This window comes from Topomyia yanbarensis, chromosome 2, assembly GCF_030247195.1.
Source record: "Topomyia yanbarensis strain Yona2022 chromosome 2, ASM3024719v1, whole genome shotgun sequence".
Taxonomy (NCBI): domain Eukaryota; kingdom Metazoa; phylum Arthropoda; class Insecta; order Diptera; family Culicidae; genus Topomyia; species Topomyia yanbarensis.
In genome coordinates this window covers 210,358,567-210,383,360 of record NC_080671.1, presented here as the reverse complement: position 1 = coordinate 210,383,360, position 24,794 = coordinate 210,358,567, and the positions used below count along the sequence as shown (strand labels likewise).

General features: G+C 39.2%; 1 protein-coding gene across 1 annotated transcript in view; it reads left to right on the top strand.

The window, feature by feature from the left end:
• Positions 1–24,794, top strand: part of LOC131682825 (U4/U6.U5 small nuclear ribonucleoprotein 27 kDa protein) — a 199,090-nt gene that overhangs the window by 61,575 nt on the left and 112,721 nt on the right. Inside the window, exon 3 of the mRNA XM_058964593.1 lies at positions 7,516–7,632. Coding sequence (XP_058820576.1) covers positions 7,516–7,632 — 117 coding nt within the window. The remainder of the gene's footprint in view (positions 1–7,515; positions 7,633–24,794) is intronic.

Below are 24,794 nucleotides of genomic sequence, written 5' to 3'. Positions count from 1 at the left end.
ATTAAATAACTTTTAAGTTTCGTAATAAAAATGTTGACTTCTTCGACAAACATCTGTAATTTCCTAATTCTAACAGCTTCAAAGAACATTTGAAGAATTCCAAAACTCAGAAATAAGTAATAATGAAAAAATATTATTTGGGTGCCTCCCACAAACAACGCGCTTTTTTCAAATTATTTGGCACGGCTCAATGCGTTAGCTTAGAGGAGCCATGGGTCTTTTATATATTTATAAGAAGTAAAAAATAAAAATAATAAATTTTATTTTGAGTCTATAAGATTCCTTGCGCGCAACTTGCTATTGCGAGCGGAGATCTTTTTTCGCGTCGGGTCGTCTCGTTGCTGCTTACGTCGGTATCATCATCTTGATTACTGCCGTGATACTCGCGATCAGATCTTCTTTCTGACTTCTTGCCCTTGCGGGTTCCGAATGTGAACACTCCACCCTTGGTGGTAGCTTCTTCACTGGTGGTATTAGTTGTTAAGTTTGAAGCTTTTGCAGTTGTCATTGTTGCCTTAACTGCAGCCACATATTTGTCAACCGATTGTGGTTCAGGCAGAGGCGACGCGTGGTTCCGCCGTCAACCTGTTCAATACCACAAAATCCCTCAAATTCGACGATTCTAACATCGAACGAATAGTACCAACGAAAGATGTTCGGCGGACGGGTTTTTCTGATCGCAGGAGTTGAGCAAAACAAATTTGTTGTCAAAACCCATCGGTGAATTATAAAACAAACAAACAAGAGTCCCACAGAAAAAAGCAAAAAAGATATATTACATCCGTATAGGCAACCACTTACTTCGTATTGAAAATGATTTCTCACTTTAATTTCAACACATGGTATTATTGAATACTCATAAGTCATGTTACGATTCGAATTAACCTCCAATGTAGAATCTTATTTTCTACACCGAGAATTATTCCTTCTTCTGTATAAGATAGGTTGAAACATTTATTAACCTGTTTGAAATCATCTATTAATTCTACAAAACAGGAGAGAAATTTAAATGTTCCATATGCAATTCCAAAAAAATCATTTTCCTCGCAAAGTGTCGTAAGAAAGAGACTTTTAACATTTTTGCAATAGAACGCGAAACGATTCGAATGAAATCCATTATGTTCATTTACATTTTCAGTAGACATGTTATCAATGTGTAAATGCGAAGAACAAACAATTTGTACGAAGCAGAAAGATGGTTCATTACTTTCGTTGAACCAACCAAATCCATACGTGCTTATAACTAATATGCCCCAAGGGCAGAAACATCTGGTTGGACTACCCAAGAAAATAAGCGTTCGACCGACAGCTGTGAACGTATGGCACAACTGCGAAGCGTGTTGGAAAATTTAAAAGCGCGCTCGCTTCGCACACAGACCTCTAACGAGCAAATGGACATCGCTACAATGCACGCTGGTTCAATATTTGATTTGAACCGGTGCAAAAGAGAATAGAAAAAAACCGTCGCCCATGGCTCTCAGGCTGCTGTTGCAGCCATCACCCATGCTGCTGCTGCTGCTCCATCCAAAGCGTGCGGTGAGAGTACGAGATGCGTGCATGTTTGAGGATGAACTGGTAAAACCATTTTCTGAAATTTTACTGGAGACCGGTTGGTTTTTCGTTCAAATCTGAATAACTTTAGTGTTTTACTTTTCCCTTCATTGAAAATATTTTGCAGGGTTCTACAGTTAATTTAAACTTGAAATGGGTTTCGGTTTGTCTGATTTGGCTTTCCTGTTCAATGAACAGGTTGAACGTACCGACGCGTCGCCTCTGGGTTCAGGTAAAGATATTGGGGCTTGGGTGTTGGCATTTTTTTCTGCAACTGAGCTTTCCTTAGCAGTTTCTGGGCAGGGTTGTCCGTACTGCGTCGTTCACAGAATTGGCACGTATTAGTTTGTCCCTGGTATGTACAAAGAGTTCGCTGTGTAATGGTATCACCCCCTTCTGTGTTGTACTGCAGGGTAAGGTAGGAGGGAATGGGTTGGTCCTCCGTAATAGATTCCACTGCTCCATAATGCGAGACATGAATCTTTTAATTGCCACTTTGCAAGTAAGTGGAGATAAATCATGTAATTTCACTTCAATATTCCCATTATCCATGTATACAGGGATCTTGATTTCAGCGTTGTCACAAATAAGCACGTGTTTTAAGTTGTTCTGCGAAATGAACGTCTTCGCCTGGGCGAATTTGTTGAAGGTTATCAGCACCGCATGCCTGACGTGCTCAAGCTGTATGCAGGTGACTTCCGAAAACCGAAGCTGCATTTTCACCTTCAGCAGATGTTCCACATCACGAATACTTGGTCTTATGCGAAAAGACCTGAAGTCAATGGCCACTGTGTTAGGCCGAAAAATAACGTTTTGTTGATGAGACTCAGTCATCTTGATAGATCATACAAGAATAAAAATAACGGTATCCTTTGTTGTTCGGACAATGCACACAAGTAACTGTTTTTTTCGTTCGCTTTGCACTGGCTCGGACAGAAGCAGGAGCACACTGGGTATTGTGACCGATGCCTTTGATGGTTGAAAATAGACTGAAACAACGCGCTTTATCTCAACACCATTATATTTTGGAAAGTTTGCATGTTTAGCAAGTTTTTTCGTAGTAGAATTTTCTATAACATTGTTAATGACACCTTGACTCTAACTCGAAGGTTAGTAGAGAATTTTCAAAGAAAAAAAATGTACACCTTCATTACATTACACTTTCATTCCATTTTTGAAATTAAGTGAAGGACAGCTAAAATGAAAGTTTTCGTATTAATTGCTGCAGAAGAATGTTTTCGTATGTATGATAATGAAATGCAGTTACTTTTCGTAGGAGTTTAGGGCTATGCTAATATTTAGAGGAATGACAATATTTTATCTTGTTTCGAAAGCATTTGTCTTAAAATGTACAGCATTTTATTAATAAAAATTGCAAAAGTTGATTTTTTCATATACGTTGCATTCTGAGGAATCCGTCAAAGTTAAATTTTGTGTAAATAGGAATAACATATTATTTTATATGAATATGAATAAATAATTTTTCATCACTTCAACACGCACCGGTGCGGTAAATGCAGTGCGGTTGTGCTAAGCGGTGCGGTTTTATTCTATTTTTGCGATTGCAGTGCGGACAATCCATTTGCCGACCGCATCCGCACCGCGACGAACCATATGAGAAATGTATTATCTCACTACTAGGTGAATTACTTGGTGATGTATGTTTTCATATACTATCCAACATCATATACTATCAACATACCTTTCGGTTAAGTGAATTTAGTATTCTTTTAGAAGTAAATTAGTTTAAAGTTAGTGCTATTATCAGCATTTTCGTTAATTTTAGTTGTAAGCGGTGCGGTTTAATTCTTTTTTTACGATTGCAGTGCGGACAATCCATTTGCTGACCGCATCCGCACCGCGACGAACCATATGAGAAATGTATTATCTCACTACTAGGTGAATTACTTGGTGATGTATGTGCTCATATACTATCCAACATCATATACTATCAACATACCTTTCGGTTAAGTGAATTTAGTATTCTTTTAGAAGTAAATTAGTTTAAAGTTAGTGCTATTATCAGCATTTTCGTTAATTTTCTTAAAATAGTAAATAAAACCATTATTATCATGGAAATAATGCATCTCAGCAAGTTCTACAGTTCTTTCTTTGACTCCATTCAATTATCTCTTTTGGTTTCGACGCAAAATCGTTTTTATCACATCGCTTCATATGCAAAAATAACGATTTCGAACCCACTACATTTGTGGCGAGGTCATGCTGTGTTAACTATTAAATAGCAGCAAAATGAAAAGAGATATAGACAAAGTGTAAAATAAAAAGTTATAGAGAACATTAAGGGGCATCAAATGAACAATAGTAACGATAAATTTTGTTGATTAATAATTAGAATAATTAAAAGACTCTCCGAAACACAAATTTTGAGTTATTTCGTTAGTAACAAATCATTTAGTACACTTAACCAAAAGATATTTGTACATACACTAACTTTTAACTACTTTACAGCTAAAAGGTAATTAAAACTAATTAACTAAAGGATATGAGAACACCATTGAATAGGATTTCTCACCTTTCGAATGGAACTAAAAGATTTAAAATACAAAGTATACTTTTAAAGTTAGAGGTATTTTAAGACAAATAAGTTTTTTATACAAAAAGTTCAATAACTCTGTATCGGTTGAGATTTGATGGCATGTGTAGAACAATGTTTTTCTCCAAATATGACAGTCTATCACCCCCCGAGAGGTTCTTAATCATGAACCAAACACACACACACACACACACACACACACACACACACACACACACACACATATATATATATATATATATATATATATATATATATATATATATATATATATATATATATATATATATATATATATATATATATATATATATATATATATATATATATATATATATATATATATATATATATATATATATATATATATATATATATATATATATATATATTTGTATAAAAAAAAAGTCCAACTGACAATTTGTCTTAATGAACTATACTTAACTAAGGTAAACTAAACATAATTAAAATAATGACAATACACGACGACGAAACTGCGAAGAGTTCATGACGAAGTCAAAAATTTCAGCAAACTCGTTGAAGTGACGACTCATTGCTAAAATTGGACTATTTGTAGCGTAGTTGGTGCTGCGCATTTCAGAATGCAGTAGGGCCCGAGGGCGAAGAGAGCGGGTAGGCGCGTAGAGGTTGATTTGCGCTAGTAGCTCCGGATCATCATATTCAGCCAGCAGAATCTTTGACACGAAGGTAGCTTGCGCTGCATGTCTCCGGCGTGTTAAAGTATTAAGTCCTAAAAGACGACAACGGTCCTCGTACGGTGGCAGGTTTAATGGATCGTTCCACGGCAATTCACGTAACGCATATCGTATGAATTTGCTGGACTGCTTCGATCCAACTGCGAGCGCACCAATGAGCAATAAAGAGCCTTGAAACATAGAGGATCCCGAAATTCGTTGGATATTTTGAAAATAAATCCCAGCAATCGATTAGCTTTGTCGATGGTCGCTGAGACGTGATGAGTATACGTTAGCTTTTCATCAAGAACGACTCCTAGATCCTTCACGTGGTCAACGCGTTGTAGCTGAGTTCCTGCGATGTTATAGTTGAAGGTAAGCATATTCCTCGTTCGATAATAGCTGATGACAAAACATTTTGCAACGCTAAGGACCATCATGTTTCTTACACACCAGCTATAAAAGGTGTCAATAAGATGCTGTAGCTCACGGCAATCGGCTTCATTCCGTATAACAAGAAAAATTTTTAAGTCGTCGGCAAAAAACAGCTTTCCTCCACGGCTTAGAACGAAAACCACATCGTTCACGAACAGTGAAAAAAGTAGTGGACTGTGTCTCATCGGCATAAACAGAACTTCTGCTCGAACGGGACATCACGTTTGATCAGTCGTTTGATTGAAACACATAGTGTGTTTTAGTTTTAAGGGATTTGCGTCAAGCCGGCGCTAATCTATTCCGACAATGTGTTAGTGTCGGTTTCTGATGAGGCGAAGCCGAAACACAACATAGTATGAAATAAGGATTTGTGCCCTCCTGTACAAAGACTGGTTTTTACCAACAAATTTTCACCCTAGTGAGAAATTTTGGTTTTTACCAAATTTTCCTCCTTAGGGTGAAATATAGCATAGAAATCTGATTTATTTATTAATTTAATTTGAATTCCATTAATCCTAGAAATATTTCCAATGAAGGTCAAAAGAAGGTAACAGATTTTTCTTTGGTTTTGGCAAGCCTTAAAGAATTTCGTAATTTCATTTTTCATTAGAGAGATTCAAAAAATATTCAAAGGAAGGACAATCTCACATATAATCTCATTACAATTCAATGATATTACACAAATATTTCTATATGACTATCATTGATAAAAGAAGGCAATATCACATATAAAACGTTATTATGATGTTGTTATTAGGGGCCGTACACAAATGACGTAGCTTTTTTTCGGAGATTTTTGACCCCTCCCTCCCCCCTCGTAGCATTTGGTCACAAAATTCTAACCTCCCCCTCGTAAATAACGTAGCATTTACCTACCCCCTCCCCCTCGTCCCATGCAAAGCACCCGGGTGATGAAAAAAAATTACATGTTTTTCAATTATTTTAAATACATGTCCTTTCAAAATGTTTGACGACTTTTATCAACATTTTCATTATAACAGCAAAATGCGTGCAAAATAAGCCCATTTCATCACAAATATTGTGTTGATAGTTTTGTTTTGAATTTTATATGTCAAGGGGAGCATAAAGAGAAGTTCTCTCAGTTCACAATCCTGCAGCTACCAATGATTCTTAGAAGCATACGTTCATCTAAATTACTAAATTTTGTTTGGTTGAATCCGAAGTGAAATCTTAATTCAGCTTCCAAACTAAGTCTACTAGTTAGCAACATTAACTAAGTAATGTAGCAAGTTAAATCCGCATACAAAATCTTTTCGTATTTTTGTGAACTTGTAATTCCGCGAATCGTAAAATTTACCTCATGAAAAACCGCGTCAAAAGTAACTTATTTGAATTTAAACTCATTTCTCTTGGGAATGGAGGATCATTAAATTATTTTCTCTAAACAATGGGTTTTAAATTTAATGCTACGTCGCACAACTTTTGACCCTACCCTCCCCCTCGTCACACTTCGTCACAAATTTAGTATACCCTCCCTACCCCCCAAAATGCTACGTCATTTATGCATGGCCCCTACGAGCCAGTATTTGCCGCCTCATATCTCGTTATTCAGGTACAATATACTAAACATTGCACTGATACATACCTTTATTTTGGCTGGAGAATCTTTTTACGATAATTTCACTTAAAAAACACTCGTTAAACACTAGGATAGACTCAGTTTTATTATAGGTTATTATTAAATACGGGGGTTCACATTATCGCCATGTTTTGTCCGATACACTACCACAATCAAACCAAAACATGAACTTGAAAATATATTGGAATGAAATTTCAGTTATAAGTAATCAATTATTTCAAGTTATCTAACTAATTGTTGATTGCAGATATTTTATTTTCATCTGCACATACAATTCGTGCCGAAACAAAGCAATGTGTTATGTGAAACTTGTCATTCCAGTTGTCAACCTTCGCATGGTTATTTCCTGCGTGTGCAATCCTTGGCGCTCTTCTACTAACAGTTGATGAGTTTCTTTCATATGCGTGAGAAAGGTTATAGGTAATATCGCTTCTTTTAAAGTTAATAGTGCAACCATGTCCCTAATGGTGCCAAAATAGACGCATCACCTTATCCCAAAGCACATCTTAGACCAATAAATAAAAAATCTTTTTTTTAAATTCTGTAGTGGTGTAACTCCTTAATGTCCATTTTGTCAAATACAATTGTGTATACTTTTTCGCTCTGTGTTTCTGTTCATTAACCTCTTCATTATTATCTACCAACAAATTGGTTACAGGAATTCTTTTTTATCTTTTCAGGGAACGAAGGCGTTCAGTTGAACGGGAAAAAAGTAGGGAGCGAAGCCGAGAACGTCGTGAGCGAGAAAGAGAGCGAGATTTGCGACCACGTGACTACAGACGGAGATCCAGATCTAGGTGAATACAGGATGCCCCATCCCGTGTTAAGTGTATTGTATTGAATCTTTCCTATTAATTATTTATTCATTTTTTGACATTGTGGCAATGAGAGGTATGATAATTATGTTTAACACTTATAGTGTTGTCATTCATAAATTGCCAAAATATTTAAAATATTATAAATGTAAAAAGTAAACTACATCTTGCTACGAAAAGCAACTTATACATCGATACGAAAAAACATTCACCTGCTGTTTTCCAAAGTGGTAGAATGCCAATATTTTGCAACAATTACGTGGAATTATGAGTTTTGGACATAGCTGATTAGGAATCTGAAATTCAAAATGACCGATTCATCATGGTGAAAAAAAGTTATAAACACGAAATCGAGTTAATATGTATCAAAATATTGTGTTTTTCACCGAAGATTAGCACGCGATGGAATCGAACCAAAATAGCGAAAGAATTGAAAATATATAATGTTGGCTCCAACCGCAAAGTTTAGAACAAACATCGCGCAAAATAGAGGCCCTGTTGGTCAGAAATCGGATGGTCATGAATTGACAGTTCATGGATTTATTCACCCCTTCACTACCTACTGAACGAAAATTGGAAAGTATTTGTTACTATTTATTTAATACTCATGTAATTTATTGATACCCCATTATTAATCTTTTTCTATTCCCCACACCATTCCTTTGCATCCTATTAAGTTTTTTTTTGGTTCAAGACCAATAGTCGTTCGAAAACTGTTATATCGATCAATTTTTTTCTGCTTTGTAACATAGCGGAATTGAAAAGGTTAATCTTAAAAATGACCGTTTCGCAATCTTATCGCGATCTTGTTTTTTCGCAATTTTTGCTAATTTCCAGTGATAACCACAATAAAAGAAATGAAAATGGCAATTCCATATTGTTGGCAGAACCTCTTGTCACCACTCAACTTCATAGACGCTTTCGTAGTGACGACCGGGGATGACGCCGAAGCTGTCATCGATAGTTTTGTTTGTGATAAGGCGAGCGCAAGCAGGCAACGAAAGTTGCTGGGAGCATTTTATATTTATTAGTTTAATAGAGTCATTCATAGTCATTTACGTCTCGTCATAATTACACCGCTCCAATATCACACACAACAGTGGCGACGAGTCGGTTGTAAAATTCGTGCCGGATAGATTCCAGATAGTAAGCAGTTTAACGAATCAGTCAAGAGCAGAAAATTTTGCACATGGCATCCAACGGAGAAACAGTTGCTGTACCAGGTGCTGGGAATCAGCAGCCGCAGCAGACCAGTCTCTCGGAAGCAGTTGTAAGCATCCTCACCAACCAGCAGGCACTTATGACAAAAATGTCACAGCAGTTGGCCGCCCCGCAGGAAGCCATCGAGAACTTGTCTTGTAATGAGGTTATATTGGATTCCCTTTCAAGCAACGTGGCGGATTTACGTATGACATAGACGTTCGACGCATGGTTTTCCCGCCATACTGATTATTTTGACAAAGACGGTGGCAAACTGGATGACGCTGCAAAGGTACGATTTTTGCTAAGAAAAATGTGCTCACAAGACCACGAGCGTTACAACAGCTTCATTCTACCAAAGCTAGTTCGTGAGTATACCTTCGTCGAAACCATCGAGAAGTTGAAAGCGCTGTTCGGAGCCTCAGTGTCGACTTTTCGCCGGCGTTACAATTGCCTCCAGACAACCAAGGAGGATGGTGAAGATTATCTTGCCTAATTCAAACAACAAATTCTGTGTTGACTTCAAACTTTCGGAGCTGACAGAGGAGCAGTTTAAACGCCTCATCTACGTCTGCGGTCTCAAATCAAATAAGGAGGCAGGCATCCGGATGCGGCTCATCAATAAACTTAACGAAACAGCAGATATTACCCTCAGAGTTAAAAATAATCGAAGCTCTTTTTTGACGGCTGAAAATGAACCTGTTACGACTCGTGGTGAATAGAAAAAATATTCATTCAACTGTCCATCTTATTCATTCAGTTGAATATCGTACAATATATTCATTACACTAATTAACTAGGAAATGGTTTCAAATGCCGATAAAGCATATGAAACAACAATCATCATCGCTTACATTGTGCCAGGGCCTGCTTTGATTCGTTTGATTCGTTGCTGCACGATCGCTTCGTGAAATAATCGGAGCAGAATGAAAATCTGCATGGATGAATGGGCGGTTTGTTCGTTTGATGTTTTCAGCTGCGTCACTGAATATTGAAAATGAATGCGGCTGAATATGATCAATTTTCATTCAATGAATTTGAATATTTTTAACTCTGATTACCTTTCAGCAAGTCGTTGATCAGTGCAACAACCTTGTGAACTTAAAGCAAGATACCTTGCTGGTGGAGAACCCGTCCACAGTTAATTATGTGACACACAAGCGGTCGTCAAATCAAACGCGCCAATCAACCGGTGCTAGCGCGATCGTGAGCAGCCGCGGACCCCTTGCTGGTCGTGCGGCGAAATGCATTTCAAAAAGAACTGCTGATTTCGGGACCATGCAGAGATTGCGGTAAACAAGGTCACCGTGAGGGCTATTGCCCCTGTTTTTCGTCGAAACCGTCGGCCAGCACATCTTTCAAAAAGCTGCCGACGAAGAAAAAGAAGCAACGAGCTGTCAGCAAAAACAGTGACAGTGCAGAAAGTCAGCCAAGGTCGGACATTCGTTGGCGTGCAGTTGAACAACGTGCCTCTGACTGCAATTGGATTCTGGGATACTCACCAAATTGGTCTGTGCAACAAGACTCCAGTGCAGCTCGTGCTCAAGGGAAACCCCAAACCAGTGTTTCGTCCAAAATGACAGGTTGCCTACAGTATGGAGAGCGTCGTAGAAGACGAACTAAACCAGTTGGAAATATTTAAGATTATAAAGAAGGTCGACTTTTCTCCCGCTATGACTACTGGTTTCCGGCCCACTAGGTCGGACGAGAGCATGTCGATCATCTGGTTGAACTGTTCTATGGGCCACCTTCCTGGTGCGCAGCAACTACAATAGAACACACCATTGATCTTGGCAATCGCAACACCCTCGGCGGAGGAGTGTATTACCTCGAACCGGGAACCGTCCCGTTGTACAGATTACCGCCATCCCAGACCCGTCCGATACCCAATTGCCGTTGCCGACAGGGATGTTGTACGGGTCGGATAGGAGGGCGACATCTGTTCTCGACTCCAAGACCGACTGCCACAACAGCTGTTGGGCCGCTGCACAATGCTAAAAAGATTTAGCTGTGTGACGTTCACGGCTTCTTCTTATTGGCCTCACCGAAGGAACACGAAGGTCCACTCATAGCATGGTTACGGGCTTGTTGCTCAGCGGTGCAGATAAGGCATTTATGCGCCTTAGTGCAGCTTCGATCCTTATGCCCCTCCTCGCCGCAGGCACCGATAGTACCCCTCCACTTCAGGCGGCTGGGGTATGCTAACTGGACATACTGACCAGCCGATCTTCAGTTTTCCTATCACGGTAACCTTTTTTGCTTCCGCTTTCAGTAGTCTGAGGTAGGCTACCTGGTGTCCGGAGGGTCCCGCTCTCAAGCGCACAGAGGTCCGCACAATTACTGCGCCACATTGTTCTTTGACGGCAGCGACGACATCATCTGCGGTCGTGAACTCGTCCAGATGCTTGCACTAGAGAGTCATTTCCGCCCCTAACGATCTCACCTGGGCGCCTTCACCCAGGACCTCTTGGGCCAAGGCCTTGTATACCGCACTAGATTGTGCGCCTCGCTTCAGTACCAAGAGCTTTTCGCCTGTATTGGTGCGTCTCACGCTGCGCACGTCTTGCCCGAGGGCCGAAAGGCTTTTGGCTGCCCGCATTGACTTAGGACGTCGGCATATTTGTCCTTGTCGGCCTTCTTTGCGGATCGAGGTGCGTCCGGCGTCGACTTCCTCCTTCTGACCAGCTTCAGGGGTTTTCGCCCCCTGTCCCGGTTGTGCCGGGTTGCTGGTGCCTATTTTCTGCCCGGCGGGGTCATTTGCGCCCCGGTTTACCTCGACCAAAGGCGTTTGGCCGTCACGGTTACACGCCGTTTGGTGTTACTTTTTGCACCCTCGCCTGGTGACTTCCTAGGACGCTTCAAGTTCGATGCCGTCTTGCGCTTGCCTCTGACCTTCGAGGGGAACTCAGCCGCCGCTTCTAGCGTCTTGGCTGCTCCATAGAAGGGGAAGGGGAAGGCTCCTGTCTGGGTTTCTATGTCGGCCTCCTCTTTCCTCCCTCTTGGAGGCCACTGTCTGGGTTCCTCTGTCGGCCTTTTCTCGACATTCTACCCTCTTTACGTAAGCCTGCTGTTCGTGTCTTGCGACACGAACAGCTTTTCGGAGCGCCAGCAGGCTCTGTTTCAGATCCTCGCCGATGTTTTGTTTCGCATTTGTGAACTCGATGATACTATCGAGTTGCTCCACAACTTTACGCATCGCGGTTAGTGGCCCTTCCAGCGCGTTGGTAGGGCTATTTCCTACCACTGCTGGGGGTCACTGGTGCTGTCGGATGCAGCCCCCGTTGCTCCACTGCCCTCCCCACTGGGGGGAGACCTCATCAAACCACCTTTGGCACCTCCGTTTGTTTGTTTTGTTCACTTTGCTCTTTGTTCCCACGAGTAGCGCGAGAAAGAAAGGTTCGCCACTCCAGAGCTCCGCAGTAACGTGGTAAGGGACGCTCACTGTGGGAGTTGTCCAGGCACTCCACAGGCTCCGTTAACGATCGAGCATTTTTTTCACCCCCCCGATCACACATCCCTCGGCACGGGTCGCTTCACGCCTTGGAATTGGGGTTATGACCTATGTTGCTTTACGTGATGACCGCGGCCCAGATCATCACAACCATCCTCCTTTACCAGGGCTTTAGACCTGTAGCTCTGGTTCTCCATAGTTCCAAGTTCGTAGGTTATTACAAACATGCTACTATTGAGATCCGTCATTTGCTAGCGAAGTTATGGACGCAATGCTTGCTGGACTCAAGTGTACTACTGGTTATTTGGATGACATTTTGGTGGGAGGCCGTACGGAAAAGGAACATCAACACAATCTGCAGCTTGTTCTCAAACGCTTGCGAAATTACGGTTTCGCTGTGCACATCTAACAATGTTCTTTCAATATGCGCCAGGTTAAGTGCCTGTGCCAAATTCTCGATGCTGACGGTAATCTTTCGATTTCGAGAGAATTTTATTTAATCTGCTGACCTCGTTCAGACTAGAGACATTAGTGCATACAAACAGAAAAAAAATGAGAGTTTTTCACACTTAGCAAAAAACAACCAATGCATACTCTTAGTTTGAAAATAAAACTATTATTTTGACCACTATTCTTCATTAGCTTACAAGGAAAACTTTTATTTTGATTATTATTCTTGATTAATATAAAAGTTTTACTTTCAACCTAATAGTAGGCTTTAGTTGTTTTTGCTAAGAACGGATCACACCTACTTTTACCAATATTTTATTTCTGTGTGTAGGTTTTGCCAGGCAGCCGGCTCTGCAGATCTAAGACATTTCTTATATGCACTGCGAGCTGACCTGAAAGCCCTGGAATCATCGCGCTGACGCCGGTTCCAAGCTCTTCTCATATCCTTCTTCATTCTTCCAAGCTCAGCCCTCTACCACGGGGTTCTCCCAGTCGTCTTACGAAGTGGACAAGCTTCTTCGTAGGATGCTACTATGAATGAGTTTGTCGTATCCACGACCTCTTATGTTTGCTTGGGTTTCATTATGTAAACAAAGTCATTTTTCTTCCCCGTAGCCTGCTGCACGCTTACTTTACTCCTCACCTAGTTACTGCCAAAGACGAATCACCTTAGAACTCTAAGCACCTTGGTTCGACTTGTGTGTGCTGCTTGAGAGTTTGCGTTTGAAAAGAAATAATTTATTTTTATGCAGGCGTGTGCGTTGTAACTTGTCAATAGGGCGCTTGCAAAGCGCATATGTATTGGTGATCTGTTGGGCAGGCAAAAATGCCAGCTGCATATAATGTATACGGATCGGCAAGAATATCTTTTTAGGGGAATGTAGTCGGTTGTCGGTGGTTAAAGGAGTAAACCCGCTCCCCCACCAAATTTTCTGAATTTTTTTTAAATAATCACATAAAAAAATCGAATAGTTCCAAACAAGCGTGTATCTGGGCGAAAGTTTTGTGTATCTTGCATAGCCTAGAAAATATTCACATAAATTGTTTTGAAAATTATGTAGGAAGAATAATTTTGATAAAAGACTGATCATAAAAACTCTCCATAAGGCAGTGCTTTCTCACTAGTGACTGCCAACGTTAACGTATAAAATAATCCTACCTAATCAGGTGCTCGGCACAGATTAGATGATATGCGATTCTACTAACGAGAGCATATGATGCCCAGAGCCGTAGCGTGACCTTCTGGCGCCCTTGGCGAAGTCTTAGTTTTGCGCCCCTTTGGTGTTAACTTAGTAATTATTTTTAGTTCGACTTTCGAACAACGATTTCGTGTGTGGAAATGGCTTCGCTCTCCTGAGGTGGTGGCCAAAAAACCATTGCAGTATTGTCAGCGAATATGCCGCGGTGAATATGAATTCCTCAGAAGAGAGACTTCAGATGTAAAGGTTTAAAGAATGTCACATGTCCTTGTTTGCATTACTATCCTGTGGGCTTTAGGTTCGGGCATAAATTAACTCTCCTGAAAAGACCCAGATTCCGATTTCTCGTTTATTTATTTGTTTATTTATATAGGTCTTCGACTATTAATCGCACAGACTGGCTTATCAACTAATCACGGTGTGTTTGGTAGAACAATTTTATTCGAAAAAAATCGGCATCGCTAAAACTTCAGCCTGTGATAGAATGGGCTTTTCCCTTTCATTTGAAATTAAAATTAAAATATTCTGTCGGGGGCTCCAGAACAACTTTTTATTTCAAAGTTTTTTTGTTTGAAAACTTAGGTTTTTCAATGAAACTGGTTCACATATTTGCCCCTAGGTAGTACTTTAGACATTCAAATATTACCAAAAGTGAGAATCTGATGGACAATTTCATTGTGTACAATTTTGTAGAAAACTACAAATTTAGTCACAAGTAGCTACCATAATTATACTGAACGATTTTTTAAAATTGAAATATTTTGAGCCGTTTCGGGCAGAAGCTTTGATGTAGCAATATTTCCCGTTAATCGCTTTGCAAACGTTCAGGAATCCCATCTTGTTTTCAAGAAATCATCTCATCAGGCATCACTCGGTATAAGCCAGTTGTTTAGTGTTCACGCAAGACGTGTGACTTTTAAGATTTTAGTGTCTAACTAATGCTAATTTGGGTACTAGCTTAGATACATCGTCTAACTAGACACCCAGTTGGTGCTAGTTACTGACGAGGAGAATCCGAAACACTAAAACAAAAACCGTACTTGATGTAAGGTATGTGTCCTTATGCACAAAAAAATTTGGTATCGTACAAAATTTTCCCATTTGGGAATTTGCATAATTTCAGGCGTTTGGGTATTCAAACCATAAGACAGTTTCGGTTCATATTCTTCGTCGACAAACAGAACTTCTGTGCTTACTATCGAGACATCACTCGGTATAAGCCAGTTGTTTAGTGTTCACGCAAGACGTTTGACTTTTTGGATTTTAGTGTCTAACTAGTGCTAATTTGGGTACTAGCTTAGATACATCGTCTAACTAGACACCCAGTTGGTGCTAGTTACTGACGAGGAGAATCCGAAACACTAAAACAAAAACCGTACTTGATGTAAGGTATGTGTCCTTATGCACAAAAAAATTTGGTATCGTCCAAAATTTTCCCATTTGGGAATTTGCATAATTTCAGGCTTTTGGGTCTTCAAACCATAAGACAGTTTCGGTTCATATTCTTCGTCGCAAACAGAACTTCTGTGCTTACTATCGAGACATCACTCGGTATAAGCCAGTTGTTTAGTGTTCACGCAAGACGTGTGACTTTTTGGATTTTAGTGTCTAACTAGTGCTAATTTGGGTACTAGCTTAGATATATCGTCTAACTAGACACCCAGTTGGTGCTAGTTACTGACGAGGAGAATCCGAAACGCTAAAACAAAAACCGTACTTGATGTAAGGTATGTGTCCTTATGCACAAAAAAATTTGGTATCATCCAAAATTTTCCCATTTGGGAATTTGCATAATTTCAGGCGTTTGGGTCTTCAAACCATAAGACAGTTTGGGTTCATATTCTTCGTCGGCAAACAGAACTTCTGTGCTTACTATCGAGACATCACTCGGTATAAGCCAGTTGTTTAGTGTTCACGCAAGACGTGTGACTTTTTGGATTTTAGTGTCTAACTAGTGCTAATTTGGGTACTAGCTTAGATACATCGTCTAACTAGACACCCAGTTGGTGCTAGTTACTGACGAGGAGAATCCGAAACACTAAAACAAAAACCGTACTTGATGAAAGGTATGTGTCCTTCTGCACAAAACAATTTGGTATCGTCCAAAATTTTCCCATTTGGGAATTTGCAAGAAATCACCTGCCATTTAATAAAATGTATCTGCGGTATACTCTTCGATAGTTTTCAAGTAAATGGGCTGCAGAAACCTCCAAACACGCATACAAATCCCAGAAATAAATCCGCGAATTGTTGATTCCGTTATTCTAAAATCTAAGTGCAACGAGTCACCAGAAGCAAGGTAGAGCAATGTAGATAGAAGTGGACACCGTTTTGATTGGTGGTCGTGAACTAGTTGAAAATCGAAATTTTCGCGTTCTTTTTTTAATAGCAAGGGGAGAAATAAACGCAACTAGCGGCTATGATGGATTTATGAAATAGTTTTTCAATTTTTTTATTTGATTTAAAAAATGTGTTTATCAAAATTGTAGGGAGAAGTGAGCCAGTTTTAACAGTGTTCTCAGAAGAACCTGAATTCTAGCAAAGTCCCACCTTTAAGCGTAAAAAGCATAATTGCAGATTCCACCGTTCTATGCGCACCAATGATATTTTAGGAGCATGGAGATATAGAGAAGAGTAGATAAAATTTGAACGAAATTAAGACTCTTTTGAAATATGCTGGGCAATGCAGCAAAATGAAACAGGTTTTTTCTGTCACAGATGAGTAAAAATTTCTGAAGTGCCCCCCCCCCCATTTTTCACAAAGTGGTGAATTTTGCAAAACATGTTTTAAATTTAATGCTTAGGTACCCCTAAACATCTTCAGGAAATGTTTTATCGATATTTGAAATATTTATAATAGTTTTAGTTAATTTAAAATTTATGCACCTTTTTATTATAATATTTTTTACAGCCAAAGTCTAATTTCGAATTGCACCAAACTTCACCGGTGGTTTAACAAATGTTTAGTCTTGAAAACGTCGAAAAAAGGTTTAACAAATGTTAACTATTTCTACTATTTTTTAAACAATTTTTCAATAAAATGCAGTTTTGAATGGTTTCTTCACGCGATATTCATTCCGTTTAAGTTGTAAAATGTTGCATATATTATCAGCTTTTAATATCAAGAAAAAAAATTTTGAGCAAGCATAAGGTTTTTAAAATATTTGATTTTTTGTGTTACCCGACATGCGAAAAACAAGCGCGAGCGAAACAGTCGCTGGTCGCCACGGCACGCTTGGACCAACATCGCATGAGCGAGTCGGTGGGAGCTCGCCACGGCTCTGACTACATCAAATGCAAAGTTAGAGAATGAGTTTCGTTGCGATAGTCTTATCGATAATACCCAGTGCTTTTAATATAACAGTAGCTACCATAATTATACTGAACGATTTTTTAAAATTGAAATATTTTGAGCCGTTTCGGGCAGAAGCTTTGATGTAGCAATATTTCCCGTTAATCGCTTTGCAAACGTTCAGGAATCCCATCTTGTTTTCAAGAAATCATCTCATCAGGCATCACTCGGTATAAGCCAGTTGTTTAGTGTTCACGCAAGACGTGTGACTTTTAAGATTTTAGTGTCTAACTAATGCTAATTTGGGTACTAGCTTAGATACATCGTCTAACTAGACACCCAGTTGGTGCTAGTTACTGACGAGGAGAATCCGAAACACTAAAACAAAAACCGTACTTGATGTAAGGTATGTGTCCTTATGCACAAAAAAATTTGGTATCGTACAAAATTTTCCCATTTGGGAATTTGCATAATTTCAGGCGTTTGGGTATTCAAACCATAAGACAGTTTCGGTTCATATTCTTCGTCGACAAATAGAACTTCTGTGCTTACTATCGAGACATCACTCGGTATAAGCCAGTTGTTTAGTGTTCACGCAAGACGTTTGACTTTTTGGATTTTAGTGTCTAACTAGTGCTATTTTGGGTACTAGCTTAGATACATCGTCTAACTAGACACCCAGTTGGTGCTAGTTACTGACGAGGAGAATCCGAAACACTAAAACAAAAACCGTACTTGATGTAAGGTATGTGTCCTTATGCACAAAAAAATTTGGTATCGTCCAAAATTTTCCCATTTGGGAATTTGCATAATTTCAGGCTTTTGGGTCTTCAAACCATAAGACAGTTTCGGTTCATATTCTTCGTCGCAAACAGAACTTCTGTGCTTACTATCGAGACATCACTCGGTATAAGCCAGTTGTTTAGTGTTCACGCAAGACGTGTGACTTTTTGGATTTTAGTGTCTAACTAGTGCTAATTTGGGTACTAGCTTAGATATATCGTCTAACTAGACACCCAGTTGGTGCTAGTTACTGACGAGGAGAATCCGAAACGCTAAAACAAAAACCGTACTTGATGTAAGGTATGTGTCCTTATGCACAAAAAAATTTGGTATCATCCAAAATTTTCCCATTTGGGAATTTGCATAATTTCAGGCGTTTGGGTCTTCAAACCATAAGACAGTTTGGGTTCATATTCTTCGTCGGCAAACAGAACTTCTGTGCTTACTATCGAGACATCACTCGGTATAAGCCAGTTGTTTAGTGTTCACGCAAGACGTGTGACTTTTTGGATTTTAGTGTCTAACTAGTGCTAATTTGGGTACTAGCTTAGATACATCGTCTAACTAGACACCCAGTTGGTGCTAGTTACTGACGAGGAGAATCCGAAACACTAAAACAAAAACCGTACTTGATGAAAGGTATGTGTCCTTCTGCACAAAACAATTTGGTATCGTCCAAAATTTTCCCATTTGGGAATTTGCAAGAAATCACCTGCCATTTAATAAAATGTATCTGCGGTATACTCTTCGATAGTTTTCAAGTAAATGGGCTGCAGAAACCTCCAAACACGCATACAAATCCCAGAAATAAATCCGCGAATTGTTGATTCCGTTATTCTAAAATCTAAGTGCAACGAGTCACCAGATGCAAGGTAGAGCAATGTAGATAGAAGTGGACACCGTTTTGATTGGTGGTCGTGAACTAGTTGAAAATCGAAATTTTCGCGTTCTTTTTTTAATAGCAAGGGGAGAAATAAACGCAACTAGCGGCTATGATGGATTTATGAAATAGTTTTTCAATTTTTTTATTTGATTTAAAAAATGTGTTTATCAAAATTGTAGGGAGAAGTGAGCCAGTTTTAACAGTGTTCTCAGAAGAACCTGAATTCTAGCAAAGTCCCACCTTTAAGCGTAAAAAGCATAATTGCAGATTCCACCGTTCTATGCGCACCAATGATATTTTAGGAGCATGGAGATATAGAGAAGAGTAGATAAAATTTGAACGAAATTAAGACTCTTTTGAAAGATGCTGGGCAATGCAGCAAAATGAAACAGGTTTTTTCTGTCACAGATGAGTAAAAATTTCTGAAGTGCCCCCCCCCCCATTTTTCACAAAGTGGTGAATTTTGCAAAACATGTTTTAAATTTAATGCTTAGGTACCCCTAAACATCTTCAGGAAATGTTTTATCGATATTTGAAATATTTATAATAGTTTTAGTTAATTTAAAATTTATGCACCTTTTTATTATAATATTTTTTACAGCCAAAGTCTAATTTCGAATTGCACCAAACTTCACCGGTGGTTTAACAAATGTTTAGTCTTGAAAACGTCGAAAAAAGGTTTAACAAATGTTAACTATTTCTACTATTTTTTAAACAATTTTTCAATAAAATGCAGTTTTGAATGGTTTCTTCACGCGATATTCATTCCGTTTAAGTTGTAAAATGTTGCATATATTATCAGCTTTTAATATCAAGAAAAAAATTTTGAGCAAGCATAAGGTTTTTAAAATATTTGATTTTTTGTGTTACCCGACATGCGAAAAACAAGCGCGAGCGAAACAGTCGCTGGTCGCCACGGCACGCTTGGACCAACATCGCATGAGCGAGTCGGTGGGAGCTCGCCACGGCTCTGACTACATCAAATGCAAAGTTAGAGAATGAGTTTCGTTGCGATAGTCTTATCGATAATACCCAGTGCTTTTAATATAACAGTTTATTCATTACATATTTTTGAAAACAACATTTGTAACACATCCTGTGTCATCCGAAAATTTACCATCTAATTTACCTTCATCAATTGTTATTGCATTTCCAGGACAAGTTTTTTTGCTGAGAAGCGTGAATTTCATAGTGCAAAATAGAGAATCAATATTTTTTAATTAACTCTTCGTCCAATCAAACCATTGTAATTTTATTATAATTGTACAAACAGTATAATGTATAATCAGTACAAACAGTATGTATAAACAGTATAAACAGTATGTGTGTATCACGTATAATAGCAAAACCCATGTTTCCTAAAACTGATTGATTGAGTCCGTCACATGCCTTTTGTCAACTGAAACTCATCATTGTCAACTTTCATACTTGTCTAAACGTGTCGCGGAGAGTACGGCAGGTTCGCTAGTGCAATGTTGGTCCTAACGTGCCGTGGCGACCAGCGACTGTTTCGCTCACGCGTTGTTTTTCGCATGCCAGATAACTCAAAAAATCCAATATTTTAAAAACCTTATGCTTGCTCAAAATTTTTTTTCTTGGTATTCAAAGCTGATGATATATGCAACATTTTACAACTTGAACGATTGAATACCGCGTGAAGAAATTCCGCGTGAAGAATACCGCGTGAAGAAATTTAAATTTTCAATAATGTACTAATGAACTTAAGTAAACAATCTTAAGTTTAAGTATTTTTTGATCGATTAGTGGTGTAAAAAATGAAATTATTTGATAAATTACATTGTTATGCAACGTTCGCACTACCAGTTAAAACGGGTTTTTATGCTATCTTGGTGACATTTTTCTTGTTGCTAATTATTAAAACGTGTTATAACTCTGTAGTGTAAACATTGTATTATTAAACCAATTCTGCAGCGTTTTATGTTATAAGGGTGTTTTATGTGGTAATAGGGCTGACATAATTATATCTTCAGTACAGCGGTTTGTTTCATAATTTAAAACAGATATATTTTAAAATTTAAATTGGTATACCCAACCTATTCTATTCTATTTGTTGTATACTTTAAAACGCAGTTAGAACTGTGTTTTAAATACATAGGGTACGACAGATATTCTGACTGGATAACTAGGGAAAACAATTTTAAGTCCAGTAACGCTTAAGACATGGCTTGAATTTGAATCGAAAAAGAACACCCGCTTAAACTGCTACTGGGACGGTAAGTTCTGTTTTAAAATTTTCCGTTGTGTGCAGTACGAAACAAAAGTGTTTGAAATTAGAAAACAAAAAGTTCTGCTGGGAATGTGATTGTTTCCGATGCAATTACACTCAGATTTTTCAGGCAGGGGATACAGGCCGTGTAAATGAAAACCGCGTAAATTTTAAAAAAAACGCGTTAATGAAAACCGCGTAAATTTCAAAATCCGCATAAAAAACCTGATTGTACTCTCCTATATAAAATACTACGCTGCTGAACAGTGCAATAACTGCAGAAGCACGTTGTCAGATGCCTTACTGATAAAAAACATATAACCGAAATATGAAACATGAAAACCAATAGGCTCTTTACCCTACGCAGCTACAAAGCGCCGTAAACAAGGATTAACAAGTTACAACGCACACGCATGCATAAAAATAAATATCTCGCGGGCTTTTTGAAATGGACCTATGTGCCAAAGAGAGCCTCTCTTTGTTCACTTTCTCTTTCGATTATCACGGCTTTACCATTAATCTTTCCAATGATGTTCCAGTACATATTGGAAGAGAATAATTTCGACTAGCATATTATGCAAAGAGTTAAGCAGCAAACGCAAATGCGACTGTGATATTAGCGGAAGAGAAAGTAAACAAAGAGAGGCTCTCATTTGCACATAGGACCTTTTCAATAAGTTTGCTTGATATATTTTTTTCAAACGCATCACTCTTAAGCAGGACACACCGTATTGAATTAAATCCAAACCACCCCACCCACCCACTTTGCAAATTATTCTGACACCGTGCTGGTACCCGAAAAATCCGCACACGGCCACCGCTGGCGAAAATGCATAGCGTCTACTGCTTATTGTAGTGCCCAGACGCTGCAGCCATGATCTTACCCGTTCGACATAAGAACAAAAACTGATTCAAACGGGTACCCGTCACCTCTATTTATAAACTAACCGTATATGGTTTAGCCACTTAGGTGCGAGTGTGTGCAAATGCCAACGTTACCGAAAATCGATAGCGCTTATTGCATCGCCCGGAGACGATGTTGCTCGTATGGGATAAGAGCAACAACTGATTTAAACGGACATGCGTTGCTTCTATTTATGACTTTTCGGGTTTCATTGAGCAACTAAGGTGCCCTCTCTTGACGGCTGTGTCTGAGAAATCTGCCTCACGAATGGTAATTTTCCCGTTTTTCGTGAACTTTTTAATTTTACCAATTTCCAAAAGTCTACTTTAATTGGTGAGATATTAAAATATTACCAATATTTATGTTAGGTGTTTCTGAATCGGTTGGTGTATGAATGATTAAAATTCCTCTAGTAATATCGGAGTTATAAGCGTGCAAACCTTACATAGTTTCGTTACATGGGAGATAGTTTAGATTTTAGAATGACACCTAGCCCCAGATAGTGGAGTTAGACATTTTTAATGTCAAAATTCTAAAACAACTTTTACTGCAAAAAGTCGGTCAGAGACGGTGGATCTCTCAGACTTGCTCGAACTACAAGTTCAACAAGTAACATATCACAAACTATGATCCGCAAGCTACTATGCCTGCTAAAATTTCTAAACTTATTTTTCATTTACACAAAACAAAATATACACCAGTGATTTTTGGTAGAATTATCGATCACAAACACCAAACAACTTTTGGCAAAATGTCTCCGACTGAGTTTTTATCCCTACTTCTCTGTACATCCCCCACTTCGGCTCAACAGGCTCTAATCAATACTAATTATAGCACTAAACTAGTAAGATTATCATGAGATTACTAGAAGCTATAATTTACAAGTGATAGTTTTCTTTGTGTTGGGGTCGACAATTGCGCAGGTAGAGGGGTATTTAGTTCCTAGAACGTCATGAGTCCATAGCAAGGGTTTTACCGCGCCCAGAATCGCGTTTCTTTTGATTTTCATGACGGCCCCTGCTACAATTGAGTTCCCTCCGATCTTATGGATCTTGTTAGCACTGGATCTGACCAAAGTCCGACACCAATCCAGGAAATGGTTATTTTGATTCCGTGAAGCGTATTGTATTGAGTAGCTTTTCTATTTTGTCATAGCTGGTGTTGCTCATAGCTGGTTAACTTATCCGAATTTCTCGTTCCGTCAGCGTTTTGATTCGTGAACTGTGTCAGTTTCTCTCGCTCTGACAAACGGCTGGCTCGCGGAGGCTTGCGTGTCGTATACACTCGTACTTCGATTTCTCCCGTATCGAGAACGGCAAACGCTGGAACGTTGTGTAGGCAGCAGGAGTTGGCAGGTTGTGAGGAGGGTGTGTGTCCGTTGGTGATTCCGCTTCGCCACGGTCTGCTATGCTCAATTGTTGTCATGGTTTGCTCTGCTCCATCCACTGCATGGTTTTGCTCGCTCCGAAAAATGCTCGCGCGCTTGCGCCTATGTTTCTCTCATTCCGAAATGGCGCGCCTGTAGGCTTCTGCTTTCCGACGCGCGTTTTCTCCCGATTCGCTAACGGCATGCCTGCTGAAGGCTTCTGCTTTCCGACGTGCGTTTTCTCCCGATTCGCTAACGGCGTGCCTTCTGAAGGCTTCTGTCCTCGTTGGTGGAAGTCCTGTCCCGTCCCTCACTTCACGACCGCTCCTTGCTGCGACTGCGAGTTGTCAAGGGCCTTCCTATACAGCTCCTTGAATCCATTTGACGCTGGCTGGTGTGCTGTGGTGGGGAGGTAGTTTGAAAGAAGTTATTGCTCACCACACCATGACAGGGCACGATTTGTCCCGATCGGCTAACGGTATTTTTGGAGCACATTGCTCATGTTTAGCAGGCTGAAACCCGCCGACTATTTATGACTTTTCGTGTTTGATTGAGCGACTAAGGTGCCCTCTAATGGCGGCTGTGTCTGAGAAATCTGCCTCACGAATGGTAATTTTCCCGTTTTTCGTGAACTTTTTAATTTTACCAATTTCCAAAAGTCTACTTTTATTGGTGAGATATGAAATTATTACCAATATTTAAGTTAGGTGTTTCTGAATCGGTTGGTGTATGAATGATTAAAATTCATCTAGTAATATCGGAGTTATAAGCGTGCAAACCTTACATAGTTTCGTTACATGGGAGATAGTTTAGATTTTAGAATGACACCTAGCCCCAGATAGTGGAGTAAGACATTTTTAATGTCAAAAACAATTTTGATGCGTATTTTATTCGCTTTACGCTCAACTAATGAATGAAACATGTACATGACCATTCATGGTTGTTCGTTTGTTATAGTGTGAAAACACATTACATAAAAATTATATCCCATGGCCATCTACCCATAGTTTCACTTATTTATTGACACACTTTCATTGCTGTCAAACGATTTATCTAGTGAGCTAATTGAAAAGGGATTATATCAAATTTATGGCAAAAATTTACTAATGCAATAGTCGGTATTTCCGTTTCTAGTAAAACTCTATATTCAATAGTGAATAAAGATACTAAAGGTAGTATATAAATAGTCTAATAACTGATTGCAATCGACGTATGGTAATAATGATCGCATCCGGCGATGGTTTGTGAAAAATATAACGCAGTCATCGGTAGAAGTGTGATGATGAGGTGAGTTACTTGTTGAAGATAAAAAGCAAGTTATTCAACTATCAACGTATACGTGCCAACGAAAAGTCCGATGATATGAAAGGGAGTTCAACAAACGTGGCG